Here is a 24,556-nt window from a genome sequence, read left to right on the forward strand (position 1 = left end):
AGTTGTCAATGAGCAAGCTCAGGTTGAATTCAATATTGGGGGTATAAGGATAGGATTTTATGCGATATACTCCCTATCGATGCTTGCCTTTTGTTACTTGGGGGGCCTTGGCAATTTGATAGGAAGGCACACCTAGATGGTGAAAGAAATGCCTATACATTTCAAAAAGAGGACCAACCTACAAGATTTAGTCCTTGCTAGAAGATGATAGTCCCAAACAAATGGGTAATAGTGTGATGTTAGTGAAGGGTAAGGACTTCCTAGACACGTTGAAGGAGCAAGGTGTGGGGTATCCTTTAGTCTTGAAGCCTAAGGAAGATAAGAAGAGAGAAATCAATGATATAGGTCCTAAAGAGGTAAGCGACTTGGTGATGAAGTATAAAGATGCCATAGCAAGAGATGTACCAGACTCTTTGCCTCCAGTTAGAGACATAAACCACCAAATATACCTCATACCAGGAGCAGTATTCCCTAATAAAGTTGCTTACACGTTAACCCCACAACTAAATAAAGAAGTTGCCAAATAGGTGCAGGAATTGCTTGAGAGAGGTCTAATAAGGAAAAGTCTGAGCCCTTGTGCTATGCCCATTGTTTTAGCCCCTAAGAAGGATGGAAAATGGAGGTTATGCACTGAATCTAAGGTCATCAATAAGATAGCCATCAAGTATAGTTTTCCTATCCCTAGAATAGAAGATTTAATGGACAGTTTGGAGGGAGCATCTTATTTCGTAAAAATTGACTTAAAAAGTGTGTATCATCAAGTTAGAATCAGAGTGGGGGATGAGTGAAAGACAACCTTTAAATCTAATGAGGAGCTCTTTGAGTGATTGATAATTCCATTTGACTTGTCTAATGCCCCTAGCACCTTTGTGCGGTTGATGAATGAGGTTTTGCAGAATTTCACTGGGAAGTTTGTGGTGGTATACCTTGATGACATTCTAATATATGGTAAGACTAGAGAAGAGCATCTTGAGCACCTTGAGAAGGTGAAGGGGAGGTTACAAGAGAAGAAGTTAATAAACCTTGACAAAAGCAAGTCCATGAACAAAGAATTAACATATTGGGGGTTTGTGATTCCTAATGGAGACTCGAAGATCGATCCTTCATAGGTGAAATCCATGCTTAATTGGCCAACCCCTAGGACTATAGGTGAGGTGAGAAGCTTCCATGGGCTTGCAACATTTTTATAGGAAGTTTGTCAAGAATTTCTTGTGAAGTTTGTGCCCCTATCTTGCAGACCATAAAAGGAGGTAGGAATGTAAGGATTTTTTGGACTAATGAAGTAGAAAGAAGTTTCTAATATCTAAAACAAAAGGTGGCAAATTACTCAATTCTTTTCTTGCTTGACTTAAACAAGGGTTTTACCAATTGAATGTGATGCTAGGAGAGTTGCTATTGTAGTAGTACTGAGTCAGGAGGGAAGGTGTAGTCTTCTGTAGTGAGAAGCTGAATGTTAGTAAGAACAAATATTTTGCATATGATTTGGAGCTTTATGCTATAGTGTAGGCTCTAAATAAATGGAGACATTATGAAGGAATTTATTGTTTTTACTGACAACAATGCTTTGAGTTTCTTGAATGGACAAGAGAAACTAAACCTCATGCATATGAAATGGGTGGAGAGCATACATGCCTTTAACTTCATCATCAAGCACAAAAAGAGAAGGAAAACAAGGTACCAGATGCCTTGAGCAAGAGGGCACTTACAGTTCAAGAAATACAATGACAAAGTGTGGGAATGGAAGTATTGAAGGAGATTTACCCTATTGACGAGGACTTCAAGGAAGCTTACAAGGTTTGCACTTAGTTTGAAAACAATTTCCATTTATATTTTTTTGACTTTATGTTGGAGGAAGGTTTATTGTTTGAAGGGAGCCAACATTGTGTGCCAAAGTGCTCTATGAGGGAGAACATAGTCAGAGAGAAGCATTGTGGAGGTCTTGGGGGCCACTTTGGACTCAACAAGGCATTGGATTTGGTAAGAAGATATTACTTTAGGCCAAGCTAACAAAGTGATGTTAGAAAGATGGTAGAGTCATGTATGATATGTCAGAAGGCAAAGGGAGTATCGACTAATGCAGGTCTTTATCAACCTCTACCCATACCAAAAAACCTTGGGAACAATTGAGCATGGATTTTGTACTAGGATTACCAAAAACAAAGGCATGATTTGACGACATTTTTATAGTTGTTGATAGGTTCAGTAAAATGAGTCATTTTATCCCTTGCAAGAAGACCAATGATGCAAGCTACATAGCCAATTTGTTCTTTAGGGAGAGTGGAAGGATTCATGGTCAGCCTCTATTTGTAGTGACAAACAAAGATTCAAATTTTGTGGGCCATTTTTGGAGGACACTTTGTAAGAAGCTAGGAACACTATTGTCTTTCATCTCTGCCTATTATCATTAAATTGATGGGCAGATTGAGGTGGTAAATAGATCATTGAGAAACCTTTCGAGACGCTTGACAAGGGAACTTGGATATACATGGGACATGGTGCTACCACAAGTAGAGTTTACCTATAATAATTCCACTAATAGAAGCTTAGGGAGGAGTCGTTTTGAGATAGTTTAAGGGAGTCACCCAAGGGGAATCATGGAACTGAGGAAATTGAAGGGAACAAAAGGAGTGGCCATGCTGAAGATTTTGTAGAAGCCATGAGGGAGATTCATGAATAGGTTAGAGAAGCCCTACATCAAAATGCTGAAAGGGTCAAAGCCAAGGTTGATCAAAGAAGAAGAGATGTGCAATTCAAGGAGGGAGACATGGTTATGGCTCATTTGAACAAGGGCAGGTTGCCAAAAGGGAGCTACAACAAGTTAAAGATGAAGAGAATAGGTCCCTGCAAGATAATCACTAAATATGGAAGCAATGCATACAAGATTGACTTCCCTCTCTCCCATATTCAATGTAACAGATTTGATACCTTTTAAAAGCCGAACACCAATTGGAACAAATGATAAAGGGGTACAAGATGACAAAGAGGACTGGGTTGCAGGCCCATGTACTACTCTTGAGCCTAAGATGGAAAGTATTTTGGACAACAAGAAAGCCAAAAGACCAAGACAAAAGGTCTCCATGGAGTACCTAGTCAAGTGGAAGGACAAGCCAACATCAGAGGCCACATGGATGGAGGAGCAAAATGTGCAAATTGGTGGAAATTTGAAGGAGTTAGTCTCTAAGAGGACTCAAGACTTTTTTGCTGGGGGGGTATGGTGTAAGAGCACCTAGGAACATCAACAAAGTCCTATCTAAGGGGTAGTCTAGATTTGTGTCAAATAAATTTGTAAGACCCATGGGCCATTTCATGTTATCATGTAATAGGAAAAGTGGAATTGAAGTTAAGTTTTGGGCCAAATGGCCATTAGGGACATTTAGGGCCATAGTGATCAAATTGGCTCAAAAGTTGATATGGGGTCAATTATGTTATGTAATGGTCATAAGAGATCCAAAAGGATGTAAAATGATCAAATATTGCCATTTGGAAGGTTTTTAATAGGTTTGTTAATTGTCCAAAGTCGATGTGCAAAAAGTTACTAAATTGTCAAAAATGTTTTGCAACTTTTGCAAAAAAGTTAGGCAAGAGCCTACAACACAATGGTAATTTGTGAGCCTCTTATATGAGAGGTCTTGGGTTTGATTTTACTTGAGCTTAATAAATAATAATAATAATTAATCACAACACAGATAATAATAATTAATCTTGGCGTCGGCCTCTTACAAATTTAAAAAAAAAAACTTCTGCCCAAAAGTTGCAACTTTTCAAATAAGTTGTCTCCAATGGCTAACCAGTTCAAATGTTAGTTGAAACCGGTTGGGTTGGTTGTAAAAACATCATATATGTCCTCTTGATGCATCAGGCATGTGGTTGGAGGATTTTGAAGTGGAGAAAGCAATAAACTACCTTGATTTTCCTGTGAATTTGACTATGTTATGACATTCTTGTATGGATTTTGGATTGGCATGCTACTACAAATGATATGGATGGAAAGTAGATTGTGTTAATAACCCTTTCCATTTGGTTTGAGTTCATTTTGTTCAAATTAAAGGAAGTTAGAAATTTAATTGTGCTCGTTGGGCTGTATAGTAATATAACCTAGGGTTTTAATAAGAAATATCTCTAGTTTGATTTTTCACCCTTGACAAATTGTGGTCTATGGTGGAATTCAAGCTATGATAGTGTACCATAGAATGAAAGTGGTTTTAGACATAAAGGTCAAGGCAACTACAAGAAACATGATGCCCTAGCCCAACATTTCAATGTGCTTGGGTTACAACAGTATGCAAAATTGATTGCAGTTGAAGGGGTGGAATGGTAGTGGTCAAACCAATGTAGATTTGGAGTTTATATGTGTGCCCCAAGGTGTCTGAAGTGTTGTCCAAGTTTTGATAACAGAAACCCTAGTACTTGTTTGCAAATTCAGCCTAATTAGGCCTAAGCCTCAAACTAGCCCTATGATCATTTGGTAAGTTGTTTTGAGAGTCAAGAATTTGTTGGGGTTTGAAAGAACTCCCAAAAGTGTTAGAAAAAAGGCCATTTGTTATTGTGGTCTTGTGGAGAAGTTTGGAGAAAAGTCCCAAAAACACAGTGGATAGACCTAATATGAATTAGGCCTCCTATCTAGGTTAGTTCAAATCAGTTTGAGTTTAAGGAAGTGTAGGGGGTGGAAATCATCCAAATTGATTGAGTTAGTACTAAGAAGATGTTAGGGGTCCATGCCACCCATGGTAAGTGGTAGAAGCCTAGGCTCAGGGTTTTACATGTTTGTTAAGGCTTGATTTTCAAAGAAAATGCATAGTTTTAGAAGAAATCAATAGGTGGGAAGAGTAGGGTTTGAAAACATCTATAATGGGGATTTAGCACTTGACTTGAATTCATTCTTGAAATTTGGGTCATCCACATCATAAGAGGAAGGTTGTTTGTTGTTTAGGGCTCATCAATAACCCCTAAAAGTGTGTAGTTTGTTGATTCCCTTGTCTTTCCTTATCAAAAAGAGAGGAGAGAAAATGATCTTTGTATTGGGCAAAATTGATGTTTTCAAAGGCATTTTTTGGGTCTTTGGATGCAAAAAAAAGTTAAAAAATTTGTCACTTTCAGGTTCACTTCCTTTGGGTACCCACAAGTATGCTCGGATATGCACCTAGACACACGTAGGCATACCCCTAGGTGAACTTCTACATGGACTTTAATGTCCCCTATTAGGAGTTGTCTTTCTAACATGCATCATTATACATTATTATGCAATATTAATTAATAGATAGTGAAGTTTTTCATAGTACAATCCAGAATTGCTAGATTTAACCCTTATCCTCACTTCTTTCCTCACCATAATGAAGGATGAGGAATTATTGTCATATGCTACTGAAACCATCTGCAAGATTAAGCTTAGAGTGTTTCATGAACTCCTATCAATACCACACTTGGTCTAAGGGTTTCATGAAATTAGTCACCCCTTCCTATACAAACTAACTTGTCCTTTCAAGGTATTACTAAAATAAGATTAGACCAAACTAGTTTTTATTGTGTCATTAATGTTTATAAATTCATATGGGCAGGTATTAGTATGTGAACATATATGGACAGATATTAGTATGTGAACATTTGATTATCTCTAACAATTCAAATTCATTTTCATTAGTTATATATAATATATAAAATATAACATACATCGAATTATTATCATCACGTGTGTGTGTACATAACAGTTCTCTCTTCCTAATAGAATTCAGATATAATCTTATGACCTTTTCTAAATCGTCTCTTCACACCAAACACACCACTAGGCATTTAATCGGCTAGTAATCTCATTAGTATCGATTATTCTTAATTAAACGTTGTCAACTTAATTCGTTCTCATAAGATGATTATTATAATGGCTAGCAATTCATCAAATTCCATTTGAGACTAAAGTATTCTTTAGGTTAGATGTGAATGACAATGCATATCAATATGTAATATGAACGGAATATCAATCAAATGTATATATGAATTGCTCGTAGTATGAGTACAATATTAATACTTTCGCTGTTTCGGATAATTCTTTATGTATATGCGAATGATGTTAAGACTGAACTATATGCCACTATTTCTTATAACTTCCTTGGAATGAATGCGATATGGTTTGGTATCTATACTGATCTGAAAACATACTGCGATTGCTGCTCCTGAATCTTAATACTCTGTGCCCAATCATGAAGCTTTTCGTGATTTATGCGTTGAGATTATGTGCTTCTGGGTTTGCCATCTTCTGCTCATGCAGAGCATCCAAATTGGGATAATAATGTATAAATCAAATCTTCACATGTTTGATGATCCTCTCTCTACCAACCCTTTCTCCTACTTATACTATTCCTTATCCCTGAAAGGGTGTATTTCTTCAGGTGGACTGCTCTCTTGAAAGCCGGCATCTCTTCCAAAGTCTTAATTGCTATTTACCATTTCCTTGTTTTCCTTAAAAACCTTTGAACCCTCATCTTAATTGCTGAGGAATATTGTCATATGTCATAGATTAGTCATTATTTAATATTTATTATATGTAGTCTCTAATCACCTTTACCAATAATATAGCTTACTTTGAGATTATACAGTCACTATTATTATCCAAGGTGCCTGTTCTTTGTATTCGTAAGTGACTTGATGTAAGAGATCATTCTTTCATATGGCTTACATAAGAATAGCAATTTATGGGAGGAGTTGCAGTTAGAAAATGATCCCAACATAGCATTGAACATCGGGAGTCACTTCCTCTTTCCTCCTGTTTTTGGTCATAGTCTCAGGTAGTTCAACAGTACTCATTAGTTAATACTGATTTAGGATTTTGATGCAGTTCAGGATGTCTTCCCTATGAGGGAGTCAATTGGAATTCTCTCATCTCTTATAATCTATTGTCTTTAGTCATCATACTAATAGTATTCAATCATACTTTTGTTTTGTAATTATATTATATAGTTATTTTGTATAATTTTTATTTTATTATTATTTATTATATAATTTTGTTTTGGGAAGGGTATATCACACGGACACACCCAAAATATTTGTGAAACGGGTTCTAGGTTTACCCGGTAAAATAGGGGAGTACCATTCATCAGATTTTACAAAATAAACCCCTATTCCAAGATACTATATCACTGCTTCTTAATAAGTCTATACATTTCAATTCATTCCCAAAAATAATAAGGTATATGAGATAATGGTTAACAAGGAAAGTGGCCATGAGATAGCAATAGATAAACCTTCAAAACTTGGCAAACTGGTCTTCAAAAGGGACCGCACAAATTTGTTAAACTTATCTATAAAATCTCTGTAGGATTTCTAGATAAAACCTCCAATAAACTATTTAATGAATTTGCATCTATGAAGTCTGAAATAAATCCACCCAAAGATGGATTTAGTTTTTTTTCCAATCCACCCAAAACCCAAGGGGTTTTGTAGTGGGATTTTCTGAACCTAAAGCCAAAAGCTTTAATAGCTCTTCAAGAGAATATAATAAACCAAGCATGTCCTAAATTAGCCTTTCACAACTCTCTTATAACATTCCAAGAAACTTCAGAACTTGTATCAAATTTTGTGCACTTTTTAATATTGCACTTTAGCTCAAGGGAAAATAATAACATGTTTCTCTTATAATTTTTTATGACAAAAAAAAAGTCACTTATTGAATAACCACGGTTAGAACCAAATTAATTAAATACGAATAATCCCAGGAAACTTAGAACTGTTCAATGGTTAATTAATTAATTACTTTTATTGACCTTTTTAAATAATTCAATTCAGTCATCATTTTTTTACTGCCTAAATTTAACCATTCAATTATCTTACAAGGTCAAATAAGAGAGGACATTACCCAATTAAAGAATAAAACAAATCTTATCTTATGAAAAAAACTGTCTTTTCCTTGAGGGATAATCCCTAATTTCTTTGAAGGAAAAAGCTAGTTTTTTTCTAAATTTAATGGTAGTTGTTTTTTTAACATATTACTATATATCTCTATTGCCTTGATTGCAAAGTAATTGTAATAGCAGCAGCTGCATGCAAATTGTAACTATTTTCTTTGAGCAATAAGATTATTGATACCTGACCCCATGGATGTCTCCTTGACATATTCTCAAATTTTTACCGTGTAAATTTATGTCTTGAACTCTTGTCCATTATTTTGTTTTTCTATTTCATTTTCTTCATTATTCAATTGCAATTGATTTGTGCTGCAGTATTATTCAACTTTAAGGGTTTACGTTTCCACTTGGTCAAACATCCATGTCCATTCTCTTCTCTATGTAGACACTCACATAATACCTCTTTCCTTTATGCTTGATATATGGGAAGACAGAGGCCCATCCTCTTCATATGGTATCCGTGCTTTAATTAAGGCATAGCACCCAGTTGATTTATGAGAAGATGAAGGTCCACCCTCTTCATATGGTGTCTGTGCCTTAATTAATGCACGACACCTTGTCCATCTTGGTCATCGTTCCACAAATTAATGTGCTGTCTCCTGTTTGGAGTGAGAGGGAGTTGGTCTTATAATAGTTTTCCGGTGTCCCTGCGACTGGTTGGTAGCTCTTATGGCCCTCTTCTTTTTTTCCTCACACAGTGTTCAGTGAGGAGGTGACTAGTGGGGAATTTCCTCTGGTTTGCATCAGCATTTTTGCACAAGTGAAATCCACTAATTCATAAGTGCTTTTCACGTACATGTCAAAGGCTTGACTGAGCATACTGCTGAAACAGAACTGCATCAAGTCACGAACGATCATTCAACGCAAAGCATTCCTCCTATCCACATGGCAGGTTTTGTCAACATGGAAACTTGCTCTATCAACTAAGTTATGGAAGAGTAAGTTATCTGTAAATCAGTCAATGCCTCACAGAAGGATGTTTCTTCCCAATATTCCCAAGATCTTTTCAAATCCATAGTCAATGTAATAATAGATCATGGTGGATGTAGGTATTCTTACTTGTGTGATCCTCGTGTATTAGTTATTGTGTTACCAAGTTTCCATATAACTAGACAAGTTCAAGATAGACCTCGAGATCCTGAATTGTAAAATGTCTTTTATTTTTCATGGTTTTAATCAATTTCAATTGAATCTATGTATTGCTACTGTCAAGGATTGTTTACAGAGATCTTTTAAAAGAATACACATTCATTGGATAAAATATTCACTTTCATATGACTAATATGTTCTGTTTGTTCATGAAGACTTTCTTTTGGTGAATGTAATAACCCCAATTGGTTATAGCTTAAATAACATTGATTTCCTTCCCTAATCAGAAGTTTGGCATTTTGTCAGACACTTTGAAAGCAATCTCTGCTGATACCCTTCAAGTATGTTGTTGAATGTGATGACACTTGGATTTGGTTTGTTTGTGTTTTAGTTTATGATTTCCTCATAAGGCATGTAAAACCATGAACAAAGACTGAAATCTATAGCAATAATTACCACTACCCATAAGACCTCAACACTTTTCTTGCAAATATTTTAGATGCAAAGACATGAGTAATCGTTCAACAATAATACTTATGTCAAATTCAATATTCTTCTTGCAATTGAAATCAATAATACGAGATACTAAATTCATAATCCTTTTGCTACTGAGACTTAAACAAATCAGAGAATTACAACATTCATTAAAGCCTGGCAATAATCTCTCAGTTCAGCCTGTAGCAGAATTTTGCAAGCACTTAATTCTTCCTTCAGCAGACTGAAAGTCCAGGGATAGCCGCTCTGGAATGCACATGGATGTTAGACACCAATAACAGGCTGTTGTGTCCCAATCAACAGCATAATCTTAGCCACCAATACAGGCACTCAAATGCATACAGAAGATGCTCAAGTTAGGCATATAAGCAGCCAGTTGGGTAGGGAAATTAAATCCCCAATGCGCACAACAACAACCACGTCAAGGGCAGGAAATGTGGCAGCATTTCCAGAATTTGAAGGGCAGAGATAAAACCAAATTGCAGAGCAGTTGTATTTGATGAAGAAAAATAAATTCATTAACTCCCAGCTCTAAAGCATCCACCAAAACCAGTCACCACAGTAAGGAAAACACCCACTGCAATTTCCTGCATATGCAGATCAAACTCTCCAATGTGCAGGTAATAATGTAATTAAACTCCGGCAATTGATTGACTTCCCAGGCACAGTGAAAACAGTAGGGAAAGTTTCTTCAATTGGTTATACCACAACTACCAATATAAACACCAAAGTCTTCTCCCAAAGCAACAAAAAGTATAGACATGGAAGATAATTCAGTTAGAATAATTCTCAGAACTAATTCACAGATTTGAATCTACGATACTTCAGCTGTAGATCCAATGGAACATCTCAAAATTCAGACTCTTATAAATCAACAAGGGTACAAAAGATTAGAACTTAGAAAAGCCACAAAGGCAACAAAAACAAATAAATATTCAAGCATGCCTTTCCCAATAAATGAGCTCTTATTCGGCAATAGTGGCATGTTGTGATGGTTAAGTTGTTGAGTTGTTATCCTTGCCATCAAAGTTCGAATCTAATGGGGATGAGGTCCCCCATTTGTGGCCTCACTGGTTCATAGCTCCAGGTCAAAGTGTTTACCCCTCTTTTTAAAATAAAAATAAATGAGCTCTTATTTATAAGCTTTTCGTTGGCCAAAGTTTCCTTAAAACTCCACTTCAAAAATTGTGGAAGTTTCTCAAAAGAACTCAACCCTAGAAACTTTCCAACTCATTTTTTAGAAACATCTCTTAAAGTCATTATTGAAATAATATAAACATTATTATAATAATGCAACTCAATGATTAATAAAAATAAGAGCTCATGCAATTTTTACTTTATTAATTGTAGGTGACGACCAACTCCTGAAGCCACTCACTGCATTGCCAAAAATAGACTTACTAAAAATAGTAAGTCCACAACTGAGACCCCCAAAACACCATGTCAACTCACAAGGGTTGCTATGATGAGCTAATTCCATCCACTGTGTTGACCTGCCAATATCGGGGACATTATAGTCCTCGCTCCCCAAGATTGCTTGTCCTCAAGCAATCCGGCAATACAGTGAACTTCAACCTCCACCTAGATCCCAAATGAAGAAGTGCATGACATCTCTATTGACATTGAACCAATTGTGAACTAACATCATCAATACCATCAACATCGTCTGCAACGTAGCACCCAGTACCTGTGTTGATAGTGTACAAGTCAAAGCATCACTAGAAGACAACTCCACAAGAAATCTCAGCATACTCTTCTTCTTGGTCACCACCCACATAATATATACTGGAGTGGAATCCTGATCATCTCCAACAAACCTAGGAAAAGACGTAGCTACAGGAGAACCATATACACTCATGCCAATTGTATTAACAATAGGTGTAGCCACGTCAAAATTTGTGGATGTAGGAACATCACCAATAGCCGCAACAAAAAATTGAACCTAATCTGCAAATGGTGAAAACAGAGTCCAACTCCACTCAGGTGAGTGATCAACCTCAGCCTCAAATAGTGGATTGTCATAAAACAATGCTGCATCATGTCAAACATAGGATTGTCCACGAAGTGAACCTCACCACTGTGCTGATCTGGCTTTGCCTCAACATTACTCACCTCATCATCAATGACATGGGCGCTATCATTAGAACACAAATCAACAACTGCATGCATATTGCTAGACTCCTCAATAGATGGCTCAATTGACATAGAAGTAGTTGTGGATATGGCTATGTCATCACATTCTTCTACTCCCTCTATCAATGCATTGCTATCAAATGCATGATCCTGGGAACTCATGCCAACAACTGCATCATTTGACTCAAATTGACATGAATTCTCATCATTCTCCACCACAACTATGCCCTTCTCATGTGGAGTCTCATAAGAAATGTCCCGCACATCTGTAGCGGCAACTATATCATCACATTTCGTTCTTCAAAAAAGCGATATCACGCTCTGCTCAAATCTTGGATTTGAAATCAGTTCGGTCATCTGTTTGTGATTTTGATTCAGCTCATTCACTAGCACATCCAACTGTTTCACAATACTCCGTATCTTGGATTCTCCATCCCTAGGTAGAGAAGTACGTCCTTTGTGAGTATAATATCTACCTGGAATGAATCTCTTGTCACCATCCATGCCACTATACAAATCACAAAACAATCTCAGAAGTAAACACCGACCAAAATAATAACTGAGCCCAATCCCTGCAGGCTGGTAGGAAACCGCTCTGATACCATTGTAATAACCTCAATTGGTTATAGCTTAAATAACATTGATTTCCTTCACTAATCAGAAGTTTGGCATTTTGTCAAACACTTTGAAAGCAAGCTCTGCTGATACCCTTCAAGTATGTTGTTGAATGTGATGACACTTGGACTTGGCTTGTTTGTGTTTTAGTTTATGATTTCCTCATAAGGCATGTAAAACCATGAACAAAGACTGAAATCTATTGCAATAATTACCACTACCCATAAGACTCCAACACTTGCAAATATTTTAGATGGAAAGACATGAGTAATCGTTCACCAATAATACTTAATGTCAAATTCAATTTTCTTCTTGCAATTGAAATCAATGATATGAAATACTAAATTCAGAATCCTTTTGCTACTGAGACTTAAACAAATCAGAGAATTACAACGTTCATTAAAACCTGGTAATAATCTCTCAGTTCAGCCTGTAGCAGAATTTTGCAAGCACTTAATTCTTCCTTCAGCAGACTGAAAGTCCAGTGATAGCTGCTCAAGAATGCACATGGATGTTGGACACCAATAACAGGCCATTGTGTCCCAATCAACGGCATAATCTTAGCTATCAATATAGGCACTTGAATGCATACAGAAGATACCCAAGTTAGGCATATAAGCAACCAGCTGGGTAGGGAAATTAAACTCCCAATGCGCACAGTAGCAACCACATCCAGGGCAGGAAATGTGGCAGTGTTTCTAGAATTTGAAGGGCAGAGATAAAACCAAATTGCAGACCAGTTGTATTTGATGAAGAAAAATAAATTCACTAACTCCCAGCTCTAAAACATCCACCAAAACCAGTCATCACAGTAAGGAAAACACTCACTGCAATTTCCCGAATATGCAAATCAAACCCTCCAACGTGCAGGTAATAATGTAATTAAACTCCAGCAATTGATTGACTTCCCAGGCACAATGAAAACAGTAGGGAAACTTTCTTCAATTGGTTATACCACAACTACCAATATAAACACCAAAGTCTTCTTCCAAAGCAACAAAAAGTACAGACTTGAAAGATAATCTAGTTAGAATAATTCTCAGAACTAATTCACAGATTTGAATTACAATACTTCAGCTATAGAGCCAATGGAACATCTCAGAATTCAGACTCGTATAAATCAACAAGGGTACAAAAGATCAGAACTCAGAAAGGCCACAAAGGCAACAAAAACAAATAAATATTCAATCATGCCTTTCCAAATAAATGAGCTCTTATTTATAAGCTTTTCGTTAGCCAAAGTTTCCTTAAAACTCCATTTTAGAAATTGTGGAAGTTTCCCAAAACAACTCAATGCTAGAAAGTTTCCAACTCCCTTTTTAGAAACATCTCTTAAAGTCATTATTATAATAATATAAACATTATTATAATAATGCAACTCAATGATTAATAAAAATAAGAGCTCATGCAATTATTACTTTATTAACTGCAGTTGACGACCAACTGCTGAAGCCATCCATAGCATTGCCAAAAATAACAACTGCCAAAAATAGACTTACTAAAAATAGAAGGCCACAACTGAGACCCCTAAAACACCATGTCAGCTCACGAGGGTCGCTATGATGAGCTAACTCCATCCACTGTGTTGACCTGCCAAAATCGGGGACATTACAGTGAACAATACAAGTACTAGTACAGGCAGGTTGCAATATGTGCAACAAGAGAACTAATGCTTACAAGAACTATGTATGGATGTCTGGATTCATGTATCTTTCAAAGCAAATTTTGCATTAATAAAGGCTATTGCTAGTAGCATACATGCAAGTTTATACCTTTAATGTGTCATGGTTGTGCTTGTTCTTTCTAAACTTAGAAGTGAAACAGTTCCTCTATTGGTGCATATATTCTTATATTTCAGTAAGTATTAAAAAACCAAATCGATCCACTCCTTAAAATTGGTTGAATTTAGTGGATGTGATTGTAGTAGTTAAAGTGAGAATGGTATATTTAGACAAGCTTATTTTGATATGTGGAGCGAACATTGATTAATCTAGGGAAGATAATTGGATATGGGATAAACTTGAAAGTATGCTGTAAATGCAAAACGAATTTTCTTGATAATATCATATTGATTATTGCTGGTAACTGTATCCTTTAACCTATCCTTAAAATTGGATTTCAAATATCATATGAATGTTGAATTTATTTCATTAGTGAATGTTAGTCTCATGTGTCAGCACATTTTTTTTTAATTGAATCCTTCCTAGGTTGGTCGCCTGCATTGTCACTCACCGCATTGGGCAGATGCAACAGTTGATTTCATGCTTAGTGGGGGTTATAACGTTGCTGCTCGTATAAAAGAGGTTTGTTGAAATGCATTCTTTAGCATGAAAAGCAAGATTTGAGAATTTAGGTGATATGTGCATAGTTAAAACTGGGAAAATCAAACTTTTTGAAAGCACTGAACTTACAGTTAGTTCTAAATTATAGCTTTCATAAGTGTTGGCTTTTTAGGTAAATGATGGAACCATATAGCATTCAATTTACAGAAATAAGAACCACTGGATTTCTATTGTATCTTTTTATGCACCTTCAACAATATCACCATTTATACAGACAGACAAGAAGACACTAGTGATTTGGGGTGAGGAGGATGAGATTGTCAGCATAAAATATGCGAAGGTCAGTTGATGTATTCATTTATTAAAACTAGATGTCTCTAAAATTGAAATATAGTACTTTCTAATGACCTTCAATTTCTACAGAGATTGCAGGAAGATCTAAAAGAATCAAAAGTGCAATACGTAAGTGAATGTGGCCACATTCCTCATGTTGAGAAGCCAGAAATTGTTGCAAATATGATTATAGATTTTCTAAAGGAGTAGCATGCTGAATAATCAACTAGCAAATGAAATGGAATATTAATTTAAATCACCATCATTGGCCTCTCTCTATCTAAAGTTCTAAACTTTCTTTGTTGTTCGGCAATGTCTATTTCAAACATTATAACATATTCTTATGAATTGCTTTGCTATAAAAGTTTTGCAATAACTAAATAGACTGTTGCCTTAATTTGTTTTTCAACTTGTTCCTGTAAATCCGCTGTTGTCCCTCGCATAGTTGTACTGAATTTTTAAAAATAAAATTGAATTGTATTGATAAGTATATAAAAATAATACCAAAAACAATCGCTACCCAAGGGTTGACACTACGAGATATATAAAGCATAGAGGGATACAAAAGAAAAAAGAAAACTGTATTGGCCAATAAAGCAGAAAGCTAGAAAAGTAGCACGAAAAAGTTCTATACATAAAAACAGTGTATACCATCTTCTATCCTTTTGTGGGCGAAGTGATAGCATCTTAATGGGTTGGTTAGTGTGGGCGTGTTGGCATTTGACAACAGTGTGCATTGTTGCATATTGTTTCTTCCTCCTTTATGGCATTTGTTACATGCCTAGACAACCCTTGCTCTGTCATTTGTGAGTGTGTAATTGTATTGGATGACTTCAGCTAACCATCTTCTTGCCTTAGCAGTAAGTTACTTATTCTATTGCTTCGATTCAACACTTAATTTGAAAATTTTACCTCGATAGTTGAATGTGCTGTACTTGTTTCTTTAGGCATTCTTCTAGAGCATAATAATTAGCTTTTGTATTGGACATAAAAACAATTCTGGATTTCTTGGTGTTCTCCTTTGGCTTCTTAGGTTGTTATTAACACTCTTCAAGGCAATGTGAATTGAGGAATCCTTGTTTTGAGATATTTAACCAACATGAGGTGTATAAACTTGAGTTGATGGTTGGTTGGGCTGTGTGGGGATGTTTTCGGCATTATCCTTGTCCTAGCATGGTTGTGGCCTTTTCAGCAGTAGGTTCATTTTCAATGTTAGGGAGTGCAAATAGTTGGTACCCAACTATGAGACTTATTATAAAACAGAGTCTCAAAGGCCTACTTGAGAATAGGTGCTCATCTCAATGGACCTTAGTGGGATGACATGAAGAGGAGGAAGTACCATATTAGGAATTGGCAATGCAAATTTGGTTAGGAGATTACCAATCCTTTTTATGAGTGAGGGCCATGGGTCCAGAGTTATTATTGTAGATATATTGTTTCCTTATTCATTGCATTGATCTTCTTTCTCAAGATCAAAATTTGATTCTCGGAGAGTTTAAAAATAGTTAAAATAACCAAGTTTTTCAACTGGTAAGCAAACCCCAGAAGTAACTGATTTAAAACTAGAACATGAAAAGAACATAAGGCAAAGATTCCCTAAAGAGAATCATCATCGTGCTTCTTCAACATTCTTCTTCATCATCGTCTTGGGTAGGTGGTCCCTGCACAAGCTTCCAAACTCTACATGCACCTATGAATTCTGACATGGGATTCTTGTTTGCACTCTTTATGCTCTGCAAGTGGTTTTTCTATGTATCCCTGTCCTGTTGCATTTTGGTGATTCCATCTAGATGCTCTAGAAGTTGTTGGCTGCACATGTTGATCATAGTTTCTATTTTAGCAAGTTTAGTAAGATCTACCATGGTCAAGTCAATCTTGTTTTTTATTGCCTTAAGGGGTTCAAATTGCTTAACCAGTGCTTCTACATCTAAACCTCCTCCTTTGAAATTTTCCAAATGAGTCGAACTGATGGTCTGCAAATCTTTATTCATGCCTTCCTAACTCCTTTTCAAAAGATTGTATGTGGGAAATGACATAACTATAGTTAGAGACTCGCCAAGCTATGTCTTTTCGCAATATATGGATCACGCCTGCATCAACCATCTGCAATGGGTTTTCGTCTAGGAATTTATCTGGACCATATTCCTCCACGTCTGTTAGCTCAGTCACCATAGCTGATAATCTTTCAGATTCTATTTTCCATACCGTCATTTGTATACGAGCCTCACCTATCACCACTTCAACAAGAGTAAATATCTTGTGTGGGTCCCAAACTATCAATTGTTGAACCCTGCTCTGTTAATGACATTATATATTTCGCCATTGTATGGACTTCTGCCTTCAATTTCCTCTTTTCAAAACCATCCTTCTGTGATTGTAGGATAATTTCCTTTGTGGATGATTCTACCTAGTGTTCCTTTGTCTCCCGATTGATCACTCCCAAATTGGTGCGAGTAATCTCAAAATTATTCAAATCTAGCGCACCTATATCACCCTTGTGATTATAAGTGGCCACCTTAGCAATGTTGTTGTCTGTTTCCTAGTCAAACACTATCATGGTTGAGCTCTTAGTTCGTTTGGATTTTGGGGCTCTGGTAGTATATTTACTCACAATGACATTGACGGGAAAGCAAATTGGAACTAGGCTCCTCTTTTTGTTAACTGAGGCCACCAATCAATTTGGTGTGGAATCAAGAGCTTTTTGAGATTTGTTGCCTTTAATCGGAGTGTTCAAATTTTCTATCCTTTGAGGAGAGGTTCCCTCAGTCATTTGGACTTGTTGAAGATTATCAATGAGCATACCGCCCGAATCCCTGCCAGGTTCACTATCAACCTGACTAGCTTCACTAGACCCAAAAGGTGTTGCCATCTTGGTCTAGTTCTTAGAACAAGCTTTTTGCACCAGGGGAGGGTTATTGACTTGCATCTTGTTAATCCTTGTTGATCTCCTACTACTTGCAGATTTGGAATGAACATTAGAACATGAGTCAATTGATTTTCCAGCACGTTGGGTCTTTTTCATTATTAACCAAGAACTTGTTCTCTCAAGCACAATCTTTGTTCTTTCAAGAATATTGTCTTCTTCCTCAAAATCCCATTTTATAATAGCTTTGCTAGAAATCAAAGACTCAGTTATTTGAGTGCCTGTTAAATTTGCTTTATCTTCTTTAATATCAGAGACATCTATATCCAAATCTAAATGAAAGAGCATAATTTGAGAAATGGTGAGTGTTCTATATTCTCTTCTCCAAACCTCTAGTTAATCTACATAGCCCTCCCAAAAATATTCAATATCAAGGATGTGAGAAAACTTCATCTGGGATTCAAACAAGCTATGAGATATCCTTTTACTATCAAAGTTTTGCCTAGCATGATGCGACACGAGATGAAAGTTTATTAAATATGAGCTTATGCATGTAGCATCCTCCATACTCTTGCAGGTTAATTTTCCTAGTTTGAGTAGGAAAATGACATCAGAAACCTCATCAGTGGAAAACTTGTTTATGATTGAAATTAATTTTTGAGATACCTCCGCCAAGATGAAACAATCAAGGGCAAATCTAGGGAGTCTTTAAGGTTCCTTATCAAAACCACCTATCCTTATGTAAGTGAACTTGGGGAATTGGATGTAAATGATACCAAAAGATTGAACAAATTTTCGAGATTCAGAAGAGAATCTATGATGAGGAGAACCTTTCATTTCAAAACACAATTTTCCTAAGAAAATGTCATGAACCTTCCTAAAATTTTCCAAGACCTTGTCTCTATGTAACACAAGATAGTAGTTATATATAGTGATATTTTCTGCCCAGGGTTCATGAGGTAGATATTGCAAATCTTGATTACTGGCTAGCATATATGTTAAGTATGAAGACATATAAACATCTTTCTTCATGCTTAAAGCTCCTTTAAGCTGGTTTCTTAGAGAGTTAGCAATCAATTCAACCCAGTCTAGGAATTGAGACCCTTTCGAAACAATCTGAACATAAAAATACATCAATTCTTCAAAAGAAGACACATTCGGAGAACCACAAATTCGATGCAGTAAGACCATGACATCGTGAACCTGTGAGGTCTTTTGACCTTTCTTGAGAATTTTAGGCAACCTAGAGCCACCTTTGTAAGGATTTCCAGTCTAGCTCTTTGCAATGATATTTCTATAAACATTGGACTTTTTTGAGAATCCAACCAGTGATAAAGCATGAGCCAAATCTGCAAATTCTTACTCTTTGAGATGAAACAATTTGGACATAGTTTTCCTAGAGATGTTCAACAATATACTTCTATCCTTCTTCAGAATAGTTCCACTAGGTATATCATACATCTGAATACATTCTTGAACAAGTTTCGGACATGGGTATGCAAGCAGGAAGGTGGAGGCCATAAGAAAATTAGTATCCAAGACTTTGGTGGAAAAGGGCTTAGCAAGTTTCTCACACAATCTTTATGTTACTCTTCCTAGGTCAACTCCTAAAAGGCCTGTGTCTGATACAAGGGGTGACTTACTATATAAACTATGGGTATTCCCAAAAATGTGCAAAGTGGACTTCATGATTCAAAATTCCTTCCCGTTGCTTGAAAATTAAAGCAGCAAAACACAATCTTTTTGCTAACATGTGAAAGAAAAAGAGTCAAAGAACACGAGATTTAACTGAAGAGCATAAACTACGACAAATACAAAAGATGGTTCTCCTTCCTCAGATTCCTGCTGCTAACACTTAACCAACTGAAGAAATTGTGCTTTCGAAAAAGGGAAATCTTACTCAAATATACTCCACAACAAAGATAAAGCATTAATCATGGGAAGGACATAATGAATTACACATGTCGCAGGAATAGGATGATGTGACAAGACTGCACTTGTTATTAAATATAAAGCAACTTAATTGGTATGTTACCTCTGCATGTGCCAAATTTCCACTTTTGCCCTTTAAAAATAAATCTCGGCATGATATTTAATGATTGCCTTACTCCAATTTGCTACCTCTTCATAAATGATGAAGTCACACACGAGTGTGTCAGATGTGATGAGGTGTCAATTTATAGCGCATCTTCTGAGAGTTGAACTCCGTGGCACGTAAGGCTAGAGCCCATCAATAATATTGCATGAAGACCAAAAAATGAGTTGAAGTGTTGAACCTTTTGGACTTAGTTCAAACGGTACAAAAAGTTAAAGAGTTATTAAAGAAAATCAAAACTCAAAACATGACCTTAGTCACTATGTTTATAAAGGAAAATTGAGGATTAGACGCGGTCAACAATAGGCTTTGGGGGATGGAAAGGACAAGGCTCGTGGATGGACAACTAAAAAAGGGGTTTCTGGACCTCAAATTGCATTTGACACTTGGCAAAACCAATGGTTCAAAATAACCATTTGAAAATAGGGGTGAACCAAAACTAAAAAAAAGATGGTGACTCTGAGAAAAATCCTGAACTAACATATTCATAGGCATAGTGATAAGAGTACCCAATACTGAGAAGTTCACACAATGCAATTTATTGAACTAGTGGCATTTTAGGAAAGGTATAAGCATAACCTATGACCCATTATGATTGTCAAAAACGAATTGATGTTAAGAACTTTCTATGTAGAATGATTAGCCTTGAAGTGAAAGAATTTTTATAATGTCCATGATGCTGAAGTAGTCTATGGGGCATAAGAGTAGCTGGTCCCCTTGGTACAAAAGCCTTGTAGAGTTTTTAAACTTCTCACTAGATTAGACCTGTAAATTTTCATTAAAAAGTTAGCAATTTGGGTCGTGCCTTGTCTCCTCAAACAAGGTGCTTAAATTGACATTTTCAAGGTGTAATTTTAACTAGTATTCGTGCTTTGTACATTGAGCACTCCATTACCAAGTGTCATTTTGTCTCCACTGCCCCCTAGTTACAAAATTGTCATGTTTTTCTTACTCCTTGAAGTATTATCCATTTAATATTTACTCGTGTAATCTTTTTCCTCATCGGTCCATGTGGGTTTAAACCTTTGATATATAATTTTTTTTTTGCTCTATTTGTTTTGTCCATATGTTGTTACCAAAGTTTTCTCACGTACTTTTTTTACTGCCTTAGTATTTGGTCATATCCCATTACTTCATCCATTTATGCTCTTTCTTCTTATTATCTTTTCCTCCATAATTAGCCCAGGCTAACTGTGGTATCCCATACTTTGAACCTTTTTTTCAATTAAATTAGCAAACCAGACCATTATTGATGCTTCCAAAGGGAAAGAACCAATTTCAGCTAATGAATTTTTGTATAGAATTAGGTGTTTTAAATTTGAGACTACTAATGATTTTATGCTTCAGATTCTTTCCACCCACCTCCATTCTGATTTGACATGTTGCTGCCCCAAATTTCACACTTGCAGAGAAAAGTCGGGGTCATAAGCAAGCTCAAAAACATTCTTTTGATTAATTCCATTCCAACTAAGCTGCTTGTTAAAATCAAGCCTAAGATATTTGTATTCTTCCACTACTTTGATAGGTTGCCTTCAAAAAGAGAGTTAATTTGTCTTTTGTTTTTTTGTTTTTTTTTGTTTTTCTCTCCATAGAGAAAATCATTATTTTGGTTTTGCTAGTGCTCACTTGCATTCCAATCTCTTGACAAAAGGTTTAAATTACCCTGAAGGGTTTTCTTCGATTATGAGTTGTTTTAACAATTAAAATAAGACAATTCACATATAATAGTAACTTAAATACATACTTAGAAAATGAAACTCCCTCCCCTCCAACCTTGTCAAACCACATTTCCAACTTACCAATATATAGCCCAAAGAAAGTCGAGGAAAGTGGACACCTAGTTTAATGCTAGTATCTTGCCAAAGCACTTCAACATTCCCTCACTTGTTTTGACTTTAGCACTAACCTTCTCATTGAACCTATGGACAAGAACTCTAAATTCATTTGGATCTCTATTTCCTTCATTGTGTTCAACAACTTGCCTTGGGCATGTCAAAGGCTTCTTTAAGGTCTATGAAGCGACATAGAGCCTCATCACTCTAAATGTCCCATATTTTTCAATCAAGAATCTAAGGGTAATGTCGTGATCAATGGTGGACTGTTTTAGTCTAGGAACAAAGTGTCCTTCAATTTTGTTTACCCTTTAGTTGACCAGCCACTAATTCAGCATTTCACTTTGCTTCCAAAAAGTCTTCCAGGGATAATGGTATGATAATTCAATGGATTATTGATATCGCTAATTTTGTTTAGGTGGATAACAACACTAGTCCAATATTTTTGACATGATTCGAAACAATAAAATTAATTAAACCCTTGCATGCTTATTTGTTTTGCTTTGTTGGATGTTATAGATGAGAATGAGTTATTTTTTTAGTATTCTTTAAAGTTTCAATAATTTTTTGGATTATTTGTTTTAAGAACTTTGGCTTATATTTGTATTAATAATTATTATAATACTTATCACAACTATTATAAATATGTATTATAATTTTGTATGTTTATATATTTATTTCTTTAATAATTTCAAAACAATTCTATATTATTAATATATTATGTTGGGGTGACTCATTTTGAGCATTAGTTGAAACTCTTTGTTGGTGAGGCCGCCACTAAGGTTTAAAACCCCAATTCAAACTCTCCTTGTTGGATCATTGTGTTGGCACACTAATTTTTGTGTGGAGTGTTTGACAACTTAAAAGGTGGTTGTTTATATGTATGTGCATATGTAATCTATTATATATTTTTAACATTATTATTAATTATAATAATCATTTTTCTCATTTTCACCTTTTTATAATAATCATTTATTATTCTTCAACATTTGTGAAAAATTAATTTTCATAAATTATAATAATATCTAAATAATATAATAATATATTAACTTCATTAATCTAAATAATATAATAATAGTTTTATTATTCATTTTAATAATCTTTATATAATTAGTTAAGATATACTTATGAGGTAAAGTGAAATATAATTTATTGAATTATGTTTTTGGCTCAGATTGTGTGTACATTTAGAGTATGATCCATTATAAGGACGAGAGAGTGAATACCAATATTTGGGAATCAATTTTCACAAGAAGCTCAGTTGAGAACATGTAACACAAAAATAATTCAAGGGGGTTGGGAAACACTATATTCCTTACAAAACAAATGTACGAATGCAAGGTTATGAGATTGGAAAACTAAGAAGATGTTTTTACTGTTTGTTGGTCACCTCGATGATACTTTTAAGAATGTGAAATTTGGGGCAACAACATGTTAGATTAGAAATGGAGGCAAGTAAAACAAACTCAAAAACTTCTTATTATAAGAAGCCTCAAAACTAAAAATGATCATCCTTATGATATCTTATTGCTAGAAACATGCAATCTCTCATTAGAGGTATCGCTAATGGTCTGGTTGTTAAGCTACTTAAAGAAAACACAAAGTATGGAACAACACTGCTGGCTTAAATTGATTACAAAGAAAAATCTAGATAGAAGAAAGAGCATGTGGATCAATCAAAATGACAAATAGATGAAAAAATAAGGTTAACATAAAAAATGCCTAGAACCAATGAGGATATAAACACGTTTATGGGGGAAAACTTAAGAATACCATATGGGCAAAAGAACATGGACGTAGAAAAGCCTACTATATCAAAGAATTTAATCACACAAGAGACCATGAGGAAAAATCATACATAGGAACAAATATCAAATGGAGACCAAAAATGACCATAGCCCAACTTAAGACTAGTTGTCATCATTTGAGGTGTGAAGCAAGTAGAAGGTTGATACTTATCGAAGAATGGGAAGAAAGTATATTTCTATTTTGCAATATGGGTGCAATAGAGACAAAGTGGCATTTTATGATGGAGTGCCTGACAGATAATGACATCCATTGCAACTATGTGGATATCTTAAAGTAGGCAATTTATGGACCCTACTTGAAGAAGCATAGCTAAACAAAACAACAAAACATGTGATCAAAATACATTACCAAAGAAGAGATCTAAAGAAGAGGTTAAAAAGTGCTTAATACCTTGGCACCCCATTCTTAGGGTGTGCACTACTTAGGGGTCCTATAGTTTGTTTTGGCCTCATGGGCGTTATTGAAATCTTCCATTCATTCATTCAATCCAAAACTCCTTTCATTAATCTCCTCAAAGAGAATTGGGAGAATGGTAGATGAAGGAAACCTTTGTCAAGACACACCTATAACAAAGGTTTTTTTATCAAACACAAGAAGTAGTAATGATGATAGTAAATAGTTGAATAAATGAGGAACAAAGCCTTTGAAGAGTGCAAATGTCAAAAAGTGCATGGAAGAGGAGGTTCTATGGTTTGTTCTTTTTCAACAAAATCAATTGATTTGGATCCAAAAGAGAATTGAAAAAGAGAAAGGGATTTTGTCATGACCCCTCCCTTAGTAGAACCTAGTAATAATAAATAATGATTATAATATTGGAACATTAATACTAATAATAAGATTGTAACATTAATAATAATAGTCAACCTATTATTTGTTGATGTTTTAGTGTCAGGAGAAGTAAATCTGAATCTTCTATGATGTTATTATTTCAGAGATATAAGCAATTTGTATTCTGACTCTGATATCTATCTTTCATTTCTAAGAAGTATGCATGCATCACTGTCTGATATACATGATAGAGGCATATCTATACATACATGTATTCATACTAATGTATGCATACATGTACATATACATACACCTTTGCTATGTGTGTGTGTGTGTGTATATATATATAT

At 35.5% G+C, this 24,556-nt stretch overlaps 1 protein-coding gene across 3 annotated transcripts in view; it reads left to right on the forward strand.

The window, feature by feature from the left end:
• The window catches only part of LOC149567020 (alpha/beta-Hydrolases superfamily protein), a 106,128-nt gene extending 90,880 nt beyond the window's left edge, over window positions 1-15,248 (forward strand). Inside the window, exons 8-10 of one of the 3 annotated variants that reach the window (XM_089820226.1) lie at window positions 14,432-14,527; window positions 14,781-14,846; window positions 14,930-15,248. In XM_089820226.1, the coding sequence (XP_089676352.1) occupies window positions 14,432-14,527; window positions 14,781-14,846; window positions 14,930-15,049 (282 nt within the window). In that variant the 3' untranslated portion in view covers window positions 15,050-15,248. Of the gene's footprint in view, window positions 1-14,431; window positions 14,528-14,678; window positions 14,847-14,929 lie in introns of those variants that run through there. The other 2 variants (XM_089820228.1, XM_089820227.1) reach the window with 2 other exon arrangements.
• Window positions 15,249-24,556: the final 9,308 nt, after the last annotated feature.

The sequence above is a fragment of the Cupressus sempervirens genome, chromosome 3, assembly GCF_028749045.1.
Source record: "Cupressus sempervirens isolate cs-2001-9-10 chromosome 3, ASM2874904v1, whole genome shotgun sequence".
Taxonomy (NCBI): domain Eukaryota; kingdom Viridiplantae; phylum Streptophyta; class Pinopsida; order Cupressales; family Cupressaceae; genus Cupressus; species Cupressus sempervirens.